This window comes from Chaetomium globosum, genomic scaffold (genome assembly GCF_000143365.1).
Source record: "Chaetomium globosum CBS 148.51 scaffold_5 genomic scaffold, whole genome shotgun sequence".
NCBI classification, from domain to species: domain Eukaryota; kingdom Fungi; phylum Ascomycota; class Sordariomycetes; order Sordariales; family Chaetomiaceae; genus Chaetomium; species Chaetomium globosum.
The window spans coordinates 1,479,486-1,492,812 of NT_165980.1; the positions used below are offsets into that span (position 1 = coordinate 1,479,486).

Genomic DNA, 13,327 nt, shown 5'->3' on the forward strand with positions numbered 1-13,327 from the left:
GGACTCCCGAGTTCCACTCTTCCACCGGAGTCGATCAAGCTCTCCCCTTCACCACAGCGCAAGAGCAACCCTCGGGGAGCTTGAAGAAACATAAACGACGAGCTGAAGAACAAGATCTTTAAGGCTTAGACCGGCACTCGCGACCCATAAAGTTGGCCACCGTCTAAACAACGTCCCGTCGGCCACCCCAGGGCACGGTGTTCCCCCACAGACGAAACCCTCAACAACCCCAACAACTGCAACTTGGCATGCGCATGTGGGAAGGTCAGTTAACAGCGAGCCGGTGCGCTGTGTGAGAGGTCGTGACTGACACGCCTGCTTGTCCTCAGCCTGAGGTTGCGGCTTTCTCGAAATCTCTCACGAAGAGAGCGCCAGCGAGGCCGCCCCCTGTCCCACCAAAACCTGCTGTCGCGTACATGGCCACCCTCAGCCACTTCGACAACGAAGACTACAACATGAGCTACCCAGAGCCACCCCACTACTCAACAACGATGGACCTTGGTCTCTCGCCCGAACCATATAGCGCCTACCCACGGTCCGCGCACGACTACCCGACGACGATGGGGTACGAGAACGGCACCGTGTACGCCGAGGCACCATACATGTACAGCAGCGGGAGGGCATCGCCGGGCACGTACGCGGACGACAGCGACGCCGTGCGCGGGCCCGCTTCGGACCTAAGTATCGCGAGCGCCTCATCATCCAACATGGGCTCACCGCTGTCAAGCCACGGGCACATGGCGCCAATTCCCTGAGTGGGCCTCGGCACCACACGGACTCGGGGTAACCCCGAGCATCGTCGACCAGGCCGATTATTTTCCCGGCGAGTACTCTTTCACGCCGGGAGCAATTGAGGCCTTCAACCCTCCTCCCTACGACTTCCCGGTCAGCAAAGCGCCAGGATTTGTCGGTGAGTTGTCACAGGTCCCTAGGTCTTCTTGTCTCTCTCCGCGCCCGCCCAACCACGGCGGGCAGCACGCCCGGGCCCCTCGTGCCTCCATTTCTCCCTCTGTTTCTTGCCATTCTGGCCATTCTGGATCCACTATTGTCCCCCTCAAATCATCATCATCACCCTCCAGTCCCGGTCTGGCCCTCGACACACGCCTGGCACGGCAGGCTTCCATGTCTGTGTCTGCTGCTGTTGCTGCTGCTACTGCTGCATCATCCCTGGCATCCACGCCGGCGTCTTCCGCGGTGACTTCAGGTCTCCTCCTGACGCCGCCCACTACTTCTGCTGTCTCTTCTTCCTCTTCGTCTTTCTCGTCTCGCTCCGCCTGGAGCAGCCCGCCCGTGGGTTGCGGTTCTCCGGCGCCCCGCAGCACGCCCAGTTCTCGCTTGGTCTCTTCTTTCTTTTCTCAGTCTAGCGGCCATTTCGTTCCTCCTCTTGAATCTTGTTGGTTTCCTCTTGTCGCCACGCGAAACCCCACCGCACGGCCCTGTTTTGCTGACATGATCCCCGTTCGCGCAGATCCCTCTCTCATCCACCCAGACGTCAGGCCCATGGCGATGCCCTATGAACCGTCCTACCCGGCGCCGCCCAACTCGGGCTACCCCACCTCGCCCGCTCTCTCGGTTTCCGCGTCGCCTCAGCTCCGGCCCGGCAGCACCTCTCCATTCATGCATAATAGTAATTACCAGCCCTACTCCCCGTTCCAGCCTCCCGTCGATCCCCAACGCCGCGGGAGCCTCGTGTCGTACCAGTCCAACTTCTCCGGCGAGCAGCCGTTCAGCGGCGACGAGTCAAGGGAGAAGCAGCGATGCCCCCACCCGGACTGCGGCAAGGCCTTCAAGGACCTCAAGGCGCACATGCTTACGCATCAAACCGAGCGGCCCGAGAAGTGCCCTATTACGACGTGCGAGTACCACGTCAAGGGCTTTGCAAGGAAGTGAGTATTCCAATTACTCTGCTAGAGTTGCATTTCAGACTCCAGTATATCCTAACTATGCGCTCCCACAACAGGTATGACAAGAATCGCTACACCCTCACCCACTACAAAGGCACCATGGTGTGCGGCTTCTGCCCGGGCTCCGGCTCCGCGGCCGAGAAGTCGTTCAACCGGGCCGACGTGTTCAAGAGGCACTTGACAGCCGTGCACGGCGTCGAACAGACCCCGCCCAACAGCCGGAAGAAGGCGGCGGGTGCCACCAACGGCAGTGCGAAGCTTACCGGGTACGCGCCCGACGCGACCGGCAAGTGCTCGACATGCTCGCAGACCTTCAGCAACGCCCAGGACTTCTACGAGCATCTCGACGACTGCGTGCTGCGCATCGTGCAGCAGGAGGACCCGGCCGAGGCGATCAACGCCCAGCGGCTGGCCGAGGTCGAGAACGACCGGGACGTGCACAACACGCTCGAGAAGAACCACCTCCCGACTACCACCATGACCACCACCGAGGATGCCGACGAAGACGACGAGAACATGGACGAGGACGAGTACGACGACGAACTCAAGGGCGGCCGCGGCGGCAAGGGGTCGCTCTCCTCCCCGAGGCGGACCAAGGGCGGCAACCCCATCAACGGCGTGCAAAAGTCGCGCGGTCTCACCCATTCGCGCGGCGGCGTCCCGCTCCAGAACCCCAAGAGCCGCGGCCGCAAGAACAGGCGCGACTACCCTTCCTCGTGGGGGTTCGACAAGGGCCAGATGACCATGAAGAAGCGGGTCATGGCCGTCTTTGACGGGCAGCGCCGCCTGGCCAAGGACGACATGATGCTGTCGACCGAGCAGGAGGTGCGCATCAAGCTCCAGGACGGCAAGTCGTATGTCACCGACCTCGACATGCAGACGCTCAAGCGCGCCGAGGGCTTCCTCGGCGCCACCGACGAGGAGAAGGGGCCGTGGATCTCGGACGACCCGACCGAGGAGCAGCTCAAGCAGATGCTCGAGTACCCCGAGCCTCCGGTTGCCACCGCGGCGCAGTGAGAGAAAAAATACCCAAACTCCCCCCACACCGAACTCGCCCTCGATGATGAAGAAACACACCAATCTCCCCGCTTTGATACCCAAAACACCTACCATCATACTATACAACAACCCATCCTCCTGTGACATAATAGTTACAACTTGTACTTAATATTCTTGACCTCTTTTTTTTTTTTTTTTTTTTTTTTTTTTTTTTTTTTTTTTTTTTATCCCCACGCTCTCTCTTATTCCGGCGAACCACATTGGACACGGGCTGGACTGCATCAAATCAAAGTCAAATACAACAACGAGTCTCTGGCGGCGCGTTTGGGCGGGCGGACTGGATGTGGATTCAATACATTGTGGCGTGGCGGGACTTTGCTCGTTTTTTTTTTTTTTTTTTTTTTTTTTTTTTTTTTTTTTTTTTTTGGCCTCTTATTCTTTTTTATTTCTCTATGTCTTATGTCTTCTCCTTCCTGTGCACCTTCAGACTTGGGAAAAGGGACGGATCTAATAATGATTGAATGATTAACTATGGGCCGGGTTTCGGGCGGACGGCGGGTTAGCGGGACTGGGACCGGCGAGCGGATACAGGCTAGGAGCGTTTCTACAACCTTTTTACTTGTCTTCTATTTGAGACCTTACTATCCTTCCTTCTGTGTTTTTTGTTTGCTTCCTTCCTCTTTAATCACCTGCTTGCTTTGACTGCGAAGCGGTGGAAAACGATACCCTGTCTCATCACCATCCTACTACTAGTCGCGTTTACGTCTGTTGCTTTGGTTTGTCAAGAGTTTTCGGGCGCTGAACGATATGGGACGGAATTGTTGGATTAATTTGAAAGTTGTGCTCTCTCCTTCTCTGACTTTGTGAGAGCTGCTAGAGATATAGAACCGTGTTAAAATGAAAAAGGTCACTCATCCTAGGTCATTGGCTCAATTGTGACGTGATATGTGACGACCTCTGACTCCTTGACTGAGATCTTCCGATGAGATCAATGATGATCTCCCTCCAAGCTCAGCACCGTCACATCGCCCGCCCCACTCGTTCGAAGGGTTCTTGGCTCTCTGAGCTTCGGTGGGGCTGAATCGACGTAATAAGTTCGTGTAAGTCGTTGCATGCGATTCGGACGATAAGTCGGTTTTGAGAAGACGACGGATCGCTCAACACCGCAACGGGAGGAAGACACCGAAAATTTCGTATCAAAAATGAAGCACTCGGCAATTACTTACCGCGTTCCATACGTACCTTACATGTCCTGTGTCACGCCTCGGACAATGGTCGCTACCCCACCTTAGACATCTCTCTCCGCGCCGTCATGCTCTCTTTCCCCTTTTTTTTTTATCTTTTTCTTTTTGTGGCTTCCCGTCTCTTATATTCCCGCGCTTCATCATAACCTGCGGTTGTAATCCACCTATTCACAGTCGGTTCGCTTCCCCCTGGACAAGTGTCGGGTAAGAAAAAAAAAAAAAGTTTGATGGCCCTCACTCACCGGCTCACCCTCACTGGCCCGGACCCCACCGACCCCGAAGGTACGTCAGACCTCGCACCTTTCACCCCCCACGGCTCGCGGCGGCTTGTTAGGCGTATTCAATACCCGCGCCCCATTCGAATACCCCATCGGAAAAAAAAGACAAGCCCTGACATCACCGGGGGCAGATTTCCCCAGCAACTCCCTGGGCGTCATCTTCCCCGACGACGTCACCAACCAGCACGGCGACGCGGACCACGGCCTGCTGTACACGTCCCCGCACCTCCCACAGCCCATCCCCATCGCGCTCGCCGATATCCAGCTCGAGTCGGACCGTGTCTTGTGGAGCCACTGCTTGTGGAACTCGTCGCTGCTGCTGGCAGAGCTCATCGAGGCGGGAACGCTCGGGTTAGCAGAGGGCGGCGATCATGGTATTCCTTGGGACGGCCGGTTTGCGCCGCCCTTGAAGGGGTTCGATGTTTCCGGCCGGAGCGTGATGGAGCTGGGCGCCGGCACGGCGCTGCCGTCGATCATGGCGGGGTTGTTGGGTGCGAAGAAGGTCGTGGTGACCGATTACCCGGCCCCGGCGGTCTTGAAAACCCTAAAGGCCAACGTCGCTGCGTCGGTGAATAAGGAGTTCGCGCCGGCCGGGAGGTTCGCGGTGGAGGAGGTGTTGGCCGGGGCCCATGGATGGGGTGAGTTGGACACGCCGCTTGCGCTCGAGAATAAGCATGCCATTGATCGGGTGATAGCCGCGGATTGCTTGTGGATGCCGTGGCAGCATGAGAATCTAAGGCAGTCGGTCTCGTGGTTTCTCGGCCAAGGGGAGGACGCGAGGGCGTGGGTCGTCGCTGGGTTCCATACCACACGGGATGCAATGCGTACGTTCTTCGAGAAGGAGGCACTCGCGGCGGTCGGGCTTGAGGTGGAGCATATGTGGGAACGTGACTGCGACGGGCAGGACCGTGAGTGGGCCTGGGACCGCGGTATTGAAGACGTGAGCCTGCGGAAGCGGTGGTTGGCAGTGGGTGTGTTGAAGAGGTTACGGAAGCCTGCCGGGGAAGGTGAGGAGGGGCTGTGATCAAGGCGAAAGGGAGACTTCGGTCGAATTTTGTCCAAGTGCGGTGGATTTCGGGTGTGTGTAGCTTAGCTCAGCGACCTCTCAGGAGACGCCGAGGAAGGCGAGGGGGGGTTCCCGTGCCCTTATAGACATGACCCAAGCCATTGTGGCATTCAACGGTGCTTCAGCTGATGCATGGTTCGTTCAGCTCAAACGACGACCTTAACTCAATTGGGCAACGCTTGACCCGCGGCGTCCACGCTGATTCTGCCATGACCATGTAAACGGACCAACCCGGCCCCATGCTTACACCAACTGACCATCTCCCGCGCAGCAGCTTAGCCTGATGTGGTCGAGAGAAGCGAGTTCAAAGTCCGTGATACTGCCGGACACCGGTATCTTGGGGTGTTGGACAACCGGGGGGGCCAGACATTACTCGATTTTAGCAGCGGAATCATCATGCACGAAGGGCCCATCTTCGTTACCTGCTCGATCCTCTCTTCTCCATCATGGGTGCATGAATGATCCGCAAGGGATGAATGGTAACCTAATAACCAACATCCATCAGTTATTACAAGTCAGCAACCTCGCTTCTCCACCCGAACCCAGCGGGGCTGCTCTGGTCAAGCATGGTCATGCCGGACGCTCTGCATATTTCGACGACCACACTGCGCACAGCCTTGACTTGCTCAGCCGTGGCACCGCCATTGAGAGCACCCCTGAGATGACCCTTGAGCTGGGGATTCACATCCTGGGGTATCAAGCCGGCAATCATGACGAACGAAGTTTCGGCAGCGCTGAGCACGCTAGTGTTGCTCAGGACATAGCCATACATTAGGCGCGCCACCAGCCCAAGGTCTTCTGTCCCGGAACGGTCCATCTGACCCATGACTCTTTTCGTGATCTTGCCATAGATAGCTTCGAAAAAACTTTGACCGCGCTCCATGATTTCGGGAGCAGGTGTGTTGTAAATGTCGCCGCGCCGGCCGGTGGGAGAGGAGTCTTCAGGCTCATCAAGCTGCTCTTCTGGCGTCACTTTTTTGAGCTCGAGCAGCGCGTTAATGGTCTGGAATTGGAATCAGCCAAAGATCTCAAGGAAAATCGGCAGAAGAATACGAAGCACTACCCTCGGAACACCGCCAACTGCGGCGGCTTTAATCAGGGCTTCGCGTATACGGCGAGAGACACGTATCTTATCATCATCTTGGCTCGGTGTACCATCGTCTGGGCCGTGGCGCAATGCGTATTGATAAACTTTGGAGATCTCATCGGGCCGGTTCAATTGAGCGAGCGTTGTGGCTGCAATAAAATACCAGGTGTGTCTTGGCAGATTTGGATGATTGCGGATGGATGAAAGGAGAACGGGTGTGATGATGGCGGGCAGTGAACCCATGGCGCTTGTCAAAAAATGGTATTCAATAGTTTAAAATGAGATTGGAACAACTTGCACAGAATTTGGAAGCTGAGTTATTCCGAAGTACCTTATTTATTTCCCTTAAATGTGAAGAGGCAGGAAGAACCAAGGCTCACAGCTCAGGAGGTTCTTGCTGATGATGTTCCTTGCAAGCTGCACCGCCACTTCCATATTTGCTTATACCTCCGTTTGACGCTAAGTTGTCCGTTTGATGTTACCCATTTGATGTTAGTTATACTGAAACAGGCAAAGTGTGGCTGATATACCCCACATGCTGCGTCACCCCGTTTTGGCAGCCCACTCAATGTGTACGGATCCATACGGAGAAGTCACTTCGACTGTTATAACGTGGCAACAAGCGAGACAGGGCCATCATCTTCCACGCCGCATCCCACCTTTCGCGACCCATTGCCATTGTCTCGGGCGCAATGGACACTTGACCCCCCCATCACCATACCTGGATTTTTTTGCCCCGAATTAGCATTTCCACAACAGCCCGCCGATGAAGATGCGGCTCGCGTGGTACGCAGGGGTAAGTTGTCCCGCTGTAATAGCTCCTGTAGTGTTGTTGTAGCTTTAGCTGCTGCGCCGAGAGCTCGAAGCCCATCTGAGACTCCCCCACGATTCCCGCATCACCATGTCAAAAAGCTAACATTTATTTCCTTCCTAGGCCTCTACGGCTCTCGCGGCCGCCGTGGTCGCGTCCGCCTTTTATCAGCGTGCCAATTTCTACTCGGCCATGGTGCATCTCGCCCAGAGCAGCCTATCCCTAATGGTCCGTTTGCTCCGACCCCTCCCCGAGCCATCCGTTTGCATTCCCGACCACTGGCAATGGACCACTGACAAGGAATGGGCAATGCAGGTTCTGGTTAACCTCATATTCGTCGTCTACGGATCCCTCATGTACGCTCTCCAGCGCCTCTGCTTCGGCCCCCTTCGCCCCACCGAAATCGAACAGCTTTACGAAAAGGGTTGGTTCGCCGTCACCGAGACATGCCTGGCAATGACCATCTTTCGCGACGAAGTCGGCGCCTTCTTCCTCGTTATGTTCACGGCCCTCGTCACCGGCAAAGTCTGGGGTTGGATTGGAGATGGCCGTGTCGAAGTCCTCGAACAACAACCCCCCGCGAACCCGCTCCTCTTCCACGCCCGCCTCAGTCTCTCGTTGTTCATTAGTGTTGCCTACGACATCTGGCTGCTCACCTACGCCGTTGACGCCGTGGTGCAGGAAGCCCGTCCTACTATGATGGTCATGTTCCTCTTCGAGTTTGCCGTCCTGACCGTAACATCCCTACACACGGTCGCCCGGTACGTCATGTCGCTGGTGGAGCAGCGTGTTATCAAGACCCAGACGCACCAGCGCTTGGAGGGTCGGCGCCGCCAGATCAGGGAGCAGCGTGCCGAGATCTTGAGACGGAGAGAAGCCGAGAGGGCAACAGACGAAAACGAAGAGCTGCCGGACGAGAACGATGTTGATGAGATGGACATCGAGGTGCCTGGCTGGGAGGCAAAGGGACAGTGGGTCTTATCGCTGGACTTGGTTGCGGGTAGGTCGATTGACACTCTGCTGAGACCGGATAGGGGCGCTAACTTTGATCATAGACTTTATCAAATTCGGGATCTACACGGCCTTCTTCTGTGTCCTGATGAGTTTCTACGGCCTCCCTATTCATATTATGAGAGACTGGTTCATGACGACGAGGTCGTTCCTTAAGAGACTCCATGCTCTCATTCGCTACCGCCAAGCCCTGAAGCACATGGAGCAGTACCCCGACGCTACCGCGGAGGAGCTTGGCCGAGAGGACACCTGCATCATCTGCAGAGAGGAAATGCGACCCTGGGATCCCGCCGATGCCTCTCATGTTGAGCGAAGCCGGGCAAAGAGGCTTCCTTGTGGTCATATTCTACATTTCGGCTGCCTCAAGAGCTGGTTGGAGCGGCAGCAGGTGTGTCCGACGTGCCGGCGCCCGGTTGCCAGGGACGGACAGCAACCGGTCGCCAACGGCCCGGCTGGGGTACTTGGGCTCTTCCCTGCGGGCCAAAACCGTCCGCTTCAGCCGCCGGCTAACGGCCAGGCAGCCCTCGGTGGCGGCGGCCAACCCGCACAAGCAGGGCCAGCGGCCAATAACGCGAACCCCAACGTCAGAATGTTCAATCTCGGTCCCATTAGGTTAGGCTTTGCTCAGGGCGGAGCCGACGAAATTCGGGAAATGGCACAACGGATGCGGGCCCCCCCAGACGCCGTAAATCCACCTGTGCCAACACCCACCGTCCCGACACCGCAAGAAAACAACGTAGGCTTAAACCCGGATCTCGATCAGCTTCGTGGGCAACTCTTGGCGCTGGGCAATCAAGTCCGGCAAGAGTTGGTCAACACGCAGAACACAGCGCACGAGATACTGGTTTTGAGTCATCTATTGAACGAAATCGCCCGTCTCCGTCAATTACAGCAGCAACCGCCGCAAGGCCAACAACAGCCAACACAACTAACACAACCAACCGCCTCAGGTGCTCTCCTTGGTGGACAGCCACCTTTACAGCAACATCAACAGCAAGCTCTGATACATCCTTTTATGCTCCCAGCAATGCAGGGGCCCCTTCAGGTCCCGAATTCCCCGCACCTTGTGGCTGCCAGGCACCCACCCTCCGTCACAAGGCATGTCGGCACTGGGTATGGAGCGGCCATTCCGGCGGGGAGTTCCGAATTACCAGACGGGGTTGTTATTCCCCCGGGTTGGTCGTTACTCCCCCTCCAACGATTTGACGGCGAAACACAGCCATCTGAGCCCGCACACCACACTCAGGGGGTCGCACAAGACATGCTGCGGTCCGTGTTCGCACACCACCCCCGATCCCGGGGTACCAGCCCAGCCCCCAGTAGCACCCTTTCTACACAGGTTGGAAGGGCCGCCGCGCCAACAAGCAACGCCGCAGAAGCATCTCGACGGCCGGGTTCACAGGGTGGCACATCTTCAGACACGGCTACCCGCAGGCAACCTCCGGTGGCGGCACCCATTCCTCTGACGCCAAATTGGGGGGGGCCCGCGCAGCTCTTTGGCGGCGACCGGGCGCCTGCACCCATGTTTGGATACCAAGTTGAGCCGCGCCAGGGTCCACACGGCGAGCCTGGGGAAGGTGGTGGTGATGGCTCAGCGGCCAACGCGTCCATGGTGGTGAACGGAGTCGCTTCTGGGGAGAGGAGCGGTGATCAACGAACAGAGGGTGCCGCCGATGTGAACGGGAGTAGCGGCGATCGACGTCCCAGACCTGTGACGGTAGAAGAGGCAGATGATGCCGAGGACGAGCGATAGATATTATCCTTTGGGCTCTGTTAGAACTTTGTCTGTTTATTTGTTTTTTTTCGTCAAGCGAAGCACAGGACAGCCGTGCACGGCGTTGGTTTAGGTTTGTATTCTCTAAATGTAATCCATCCTCCTTGAGTGATACTTGGGTTCGGAAGTTTGAGATGTTATCCTTCAAAGTGAGCGACAGACGCATGGCCTGACCAGGAAGACAACCCGCATGTTGTATCTTCGGGGGGAGAATTACCCACCTACGTTCTTGCCATTCCAAGGGCAATCGAAGAGGTCAGAGCTAAAGTATGGTAGTTGCGGTCAATGCAACACGGGAAGGCGAACACTATCCCCCGGCCGGTGTGTCTCTGGCTTCTCTCGCAACCCCATAACAAACAAATTGCCTTATCATCCAACTCGTTGACGTAGAGGCAGCAATATCGTTGCCAGCTTCTTAAACTATCCAGTTAACGCTTTCGACATCACATACTGCGTAGCTACGTGGCATCCTTAGAGCAGACGGTCTAGCCGTTCCTGCCTCCTTCATCTCTACGATCCAGGACCGGAGACTGCCATGTCGAGCTTGAACAAGATGCTTTCTTCGACGCATTCCAGCACCGGATATCCCACTAGCCGAGCGCCATCCCGCCGCGCCTCCATCATCAACTTTTTCAAGCATCGCAAGAGCAAGGACCACAGTCAAGGCTCGACCGAGCTCCTTCAAGCACTAGAAAATCCAGCCGCCCACAGCAGCCAGCAACGGACTCAACCACACCCCCGGCGCCTTCGACGCCACCACTCCGAAGCGCCAGCCCTCGACAACAATCTCACCCTCGACGTCCACCCCCTACCACTCAGAACCAAGCACCAACCACCACCACGCCCGCCCCCGCCTCCACAACAACAGCAACAACAACCCTGCCACGCCAACCCGTCAGACACCGAGCTCGACCCGTCAACAAACCCAGCCGCGCCGAGATCCTCCCCCAAAGCCACCACCACCGTCACCACCGCCGCCACCACCACAGGCATCAGCTCAGCCAACCCCAGCAACCCCAGCAACCCCAGCAACCCGAACAACCCATCCCTGGTATCCGCCGCACTGTCCCTTTCACTTCCACGACCACGACCACCACCACCACCAACAACCCTCCCATCACACCCCTCGCCGCCCACTCCCCCCGCTCGGACGACCTCCTCGAGAGCGTTCAACCCGCGGGCTAGTCTCAGGGCGGTGTTGGGGCGGTTTTCGTGGTCGGGCGTGTTGAGTGAGGAGGGGGAGGGTGGTGGTGGTAAGGGGGTTGGGACTGGTACTAAGTGGGGAGGTAGTCAGGATGGGGGTGGGTCGTCGTCTTGGGGGAGCTGGAGTCGTCATGGGAAGAAGAAGGGGGAGGAAGGGAAGGAGAAGCGGAAGCGGTTGCGGAAGGGTGGCCGGAAGGGTGGCGGTGGTGGGGGGAAGGAGGATCAGGGCGGTGGTGGTGGTGAGCCTGAGGATAGGGAGGCTGCTGAGAGGAGGAAGAGGGATGAGATAAGGGCTTTCAAGGCGAATGAGGCGGCGAGGATTATCAGGGCGTCGTGTATGGCTGGGTTGAGGATCCGGAAGCGGAAGCAGGTGGCGATGCGGATTCTGGAGCATGTCAGTGTGAATGAGCGGGAGGGGCGCGCGATGGATGGTTCGGCGGCGGCGGGTCGTGGCCGGGCGTATCGCGCGGAACAGGTTCGGAAGCTGGGTCAGTTCAGCGCAGATATTGACCCGTACCCGGAGCTGTACTGGCGTTTGTGGGGTGAGGATATACCTACCGGGTTGGAAATGAAGCCCGTTGGGGAGTTATGGGAGGGCGCCGAGCTGGAGCGGGTGGCAAGAGGATTGCCGTGTTTGGCCTGAATAGTGAGTGGCATGTCTAGTCCTGCTACCTTTTAGATATACAAGTCTTGAATTCCCCAATATCACCGACCACCCCATCATCATTGACAGGGACCGGCCTCGAACGGGAGACTGCTGAACACCTGGTGTTGTGGTGTTTGACCTACACCCTCCAAGATGGAAAGAGGAGGCAGCTGCTTGTTGTTTACTGTATGAGAGGATGATAAGATCCCATCTTGATTTGACCAGCAATTCACAACTGTTAAACCCCGAAACTCGACTACCTTATTTTCCAGGTTCTCAGAACAGGAGCCTTCGAATAGTAGTAGGGGCATACAAGTCAGCTCCTATTCGGTGCCTAGAAACAGAGGCCTGGGTGCCACCGCTAGACTTATATCTCAACAAGCGGCTGGCTGACTTCGAGGGCCGGCTACAGAAGCAGGCCCTACAATCAGGGGCTGGGCCGGAGGCTGAGAGAATAACCACGGGGCATCTAATCACTGAGGCCTGCAATAAGGTCTACCGAAGGTTCAACAAGAGGAGGAAAACCCGAGGCCGGAGGCCCCGTCAGGGCCCGCAGAGTCCCACGCCCACTGAACTGGCCGCTAGTGTAGTGGCCCAGTGGGTTAACTACAAATGGAAGATCGGGGGGAAGGATAGGGGGTCGAATACCAAGGAGGTGGTCGAACTGGCCTGGCAGGCCCGGTGGGAACAACAGAGAGCTGGTCAACAAAGTACTACTCGACAGAGGGTATTAAACAGGAGGATAGCCGACGAAGACCCCCCAGCCCTCTTGTTTACCGACAAAGCTCTGATGAGACACGAAGGTCTTACAAAGGCGCAGAGCTCCCTCCTTTCCCAGGCCCGTATCGGGGATATAGGCCTCCGGGACTACCTGTTCAGGGTGAAAGTCCCGGAGGTCCGCACCCCCTATTGCGAGTGCGGGAGAGGCAGGGAGACGGTGGAGCACTTGGTGGTTTGGTGCCCCGACCCGCCGTTACAAAGGCCGTGGGACGGCAGAGAGATTCGGTCACATCGGGACCTACAAACCGTATTACGGGGAGTAGGTGCCCGGAGCAGAAGATTTGTTAGGAAGGTCCTTGGCTGGCTGATGGACTCTGGCCGGCTACTGGAGTATAGGCTGGCCAGAAGGCTGGAGCTAGAAACAGTGGATGGGGAGGGCTAGAGGGCCCGGAGGCCGGCAAAGGGCCTCCTTTCTTTTGCAGTATGACGGATTCATAGATTGTTGTCTCAAAGTGGTAGACAGAGGTTTTTATCCGGCCTATACGGTACGGTTTCCTTTGTAAATAGCAGTAGAAGGACCGGCG

General features: G+C 57.1%; 5 protein-coding genes across 5 annotated transcripts; 4 read left to right on the forward strand and 1 right to left on the reverse strand.

Moving 5' to 3' along the window:
• Positions 1-416: 416 nt before the first annotated feature.
• Positions 417-2,921, forward strand: CHGG_07302 (uncharacterized protein; the record flags this gene model as incomplete). The annotated part of the gene is made up of 3 exons (XM_001224957.1): positions 417-501; positions 728-1,886; positions 1,961-2,921. 3 exons carry the CDS (start codon positions 417-419, stop codon positions 2,919-2,921), a joined length of 2,205 nt encoding a protein of 734 aa, XP_001224958.1.
• A 1,453-nt stretch (positions 2,922-4,374) lies between these two features.
• Positions 4,375-5,449, forward strand: CHGG_07303 (uncharacterized protein; the record flags this gene model as incomplete). Its single annotated transcript, XM_001224958.1, has 2 exons — positions 4,375-4,429; positions 4,557-5,449. 2 exons carry the CDS (start codon positions 4,375-4,377, stop codon positions 5,447-5,449), a joined length of 948 nt encoding a protein of 315 aa, XP_001224959.1.
• Positions 5,450-6,506: 1,057 nt separating this feature from the next.
• On the reverse strand, positions 6,507-7,013 carry CHGG_07304 (uncharacterized protein; the record flags this gene model as incomplete). Its single annotated transcript, XM_001224959.1, has 2 exons — positions 6,507-6,727; positions 6,959-7,013. 2 exons carry the CDS (start codon positions 7,011-7,013, stop codon positions 6,507-6,509), a joined length of 276 nt encoding a protein of 91 aa, XP_001224960.1.
• A 337-nt stretch (positions 7,014-7,350) lies between these two features.
• On the forward strand, positions 7,351-10,153 carry CHGG_07305 (uncharacterized protein; the record flags this gene model as incomplete). Its single annotated transcript, XM_001224960.1, has 3 exons — positions 7,351-7,374; positions 7,513-8,389; positions 8,445-10,153. 3 exons carry the CDS (start codon positions 7,351-7,353, stop codon positions 10,151-10,153), a joined length of 2,610 nt encoding a protein of 869 aa, XP_001224961.1.
• A 556-nt stretch (positions 10,154-10,709) lies between these two features.
• On the forward strand, positions 10,710-13,185 carry CHGG_07306 (uncharacterized protein; the record flags this gene model as incomplete). The annotated part of the gene is made up of 3 exons (XM_001224961.1): positions 10,710-11,865; positions 11,952-12,023; positions 12,296-13,185. The coding sequence occupies 3 exons, from the start codon at positions 10,710-10,712 to the stop codon at positions 13,183-13,185; spliced, it is 2,118 nt and encodes a 705-aa protein (XP_001224962.1).
• Between the last annotated feature and the right edge of the window lie 142 nt (positions 13,186-13,327).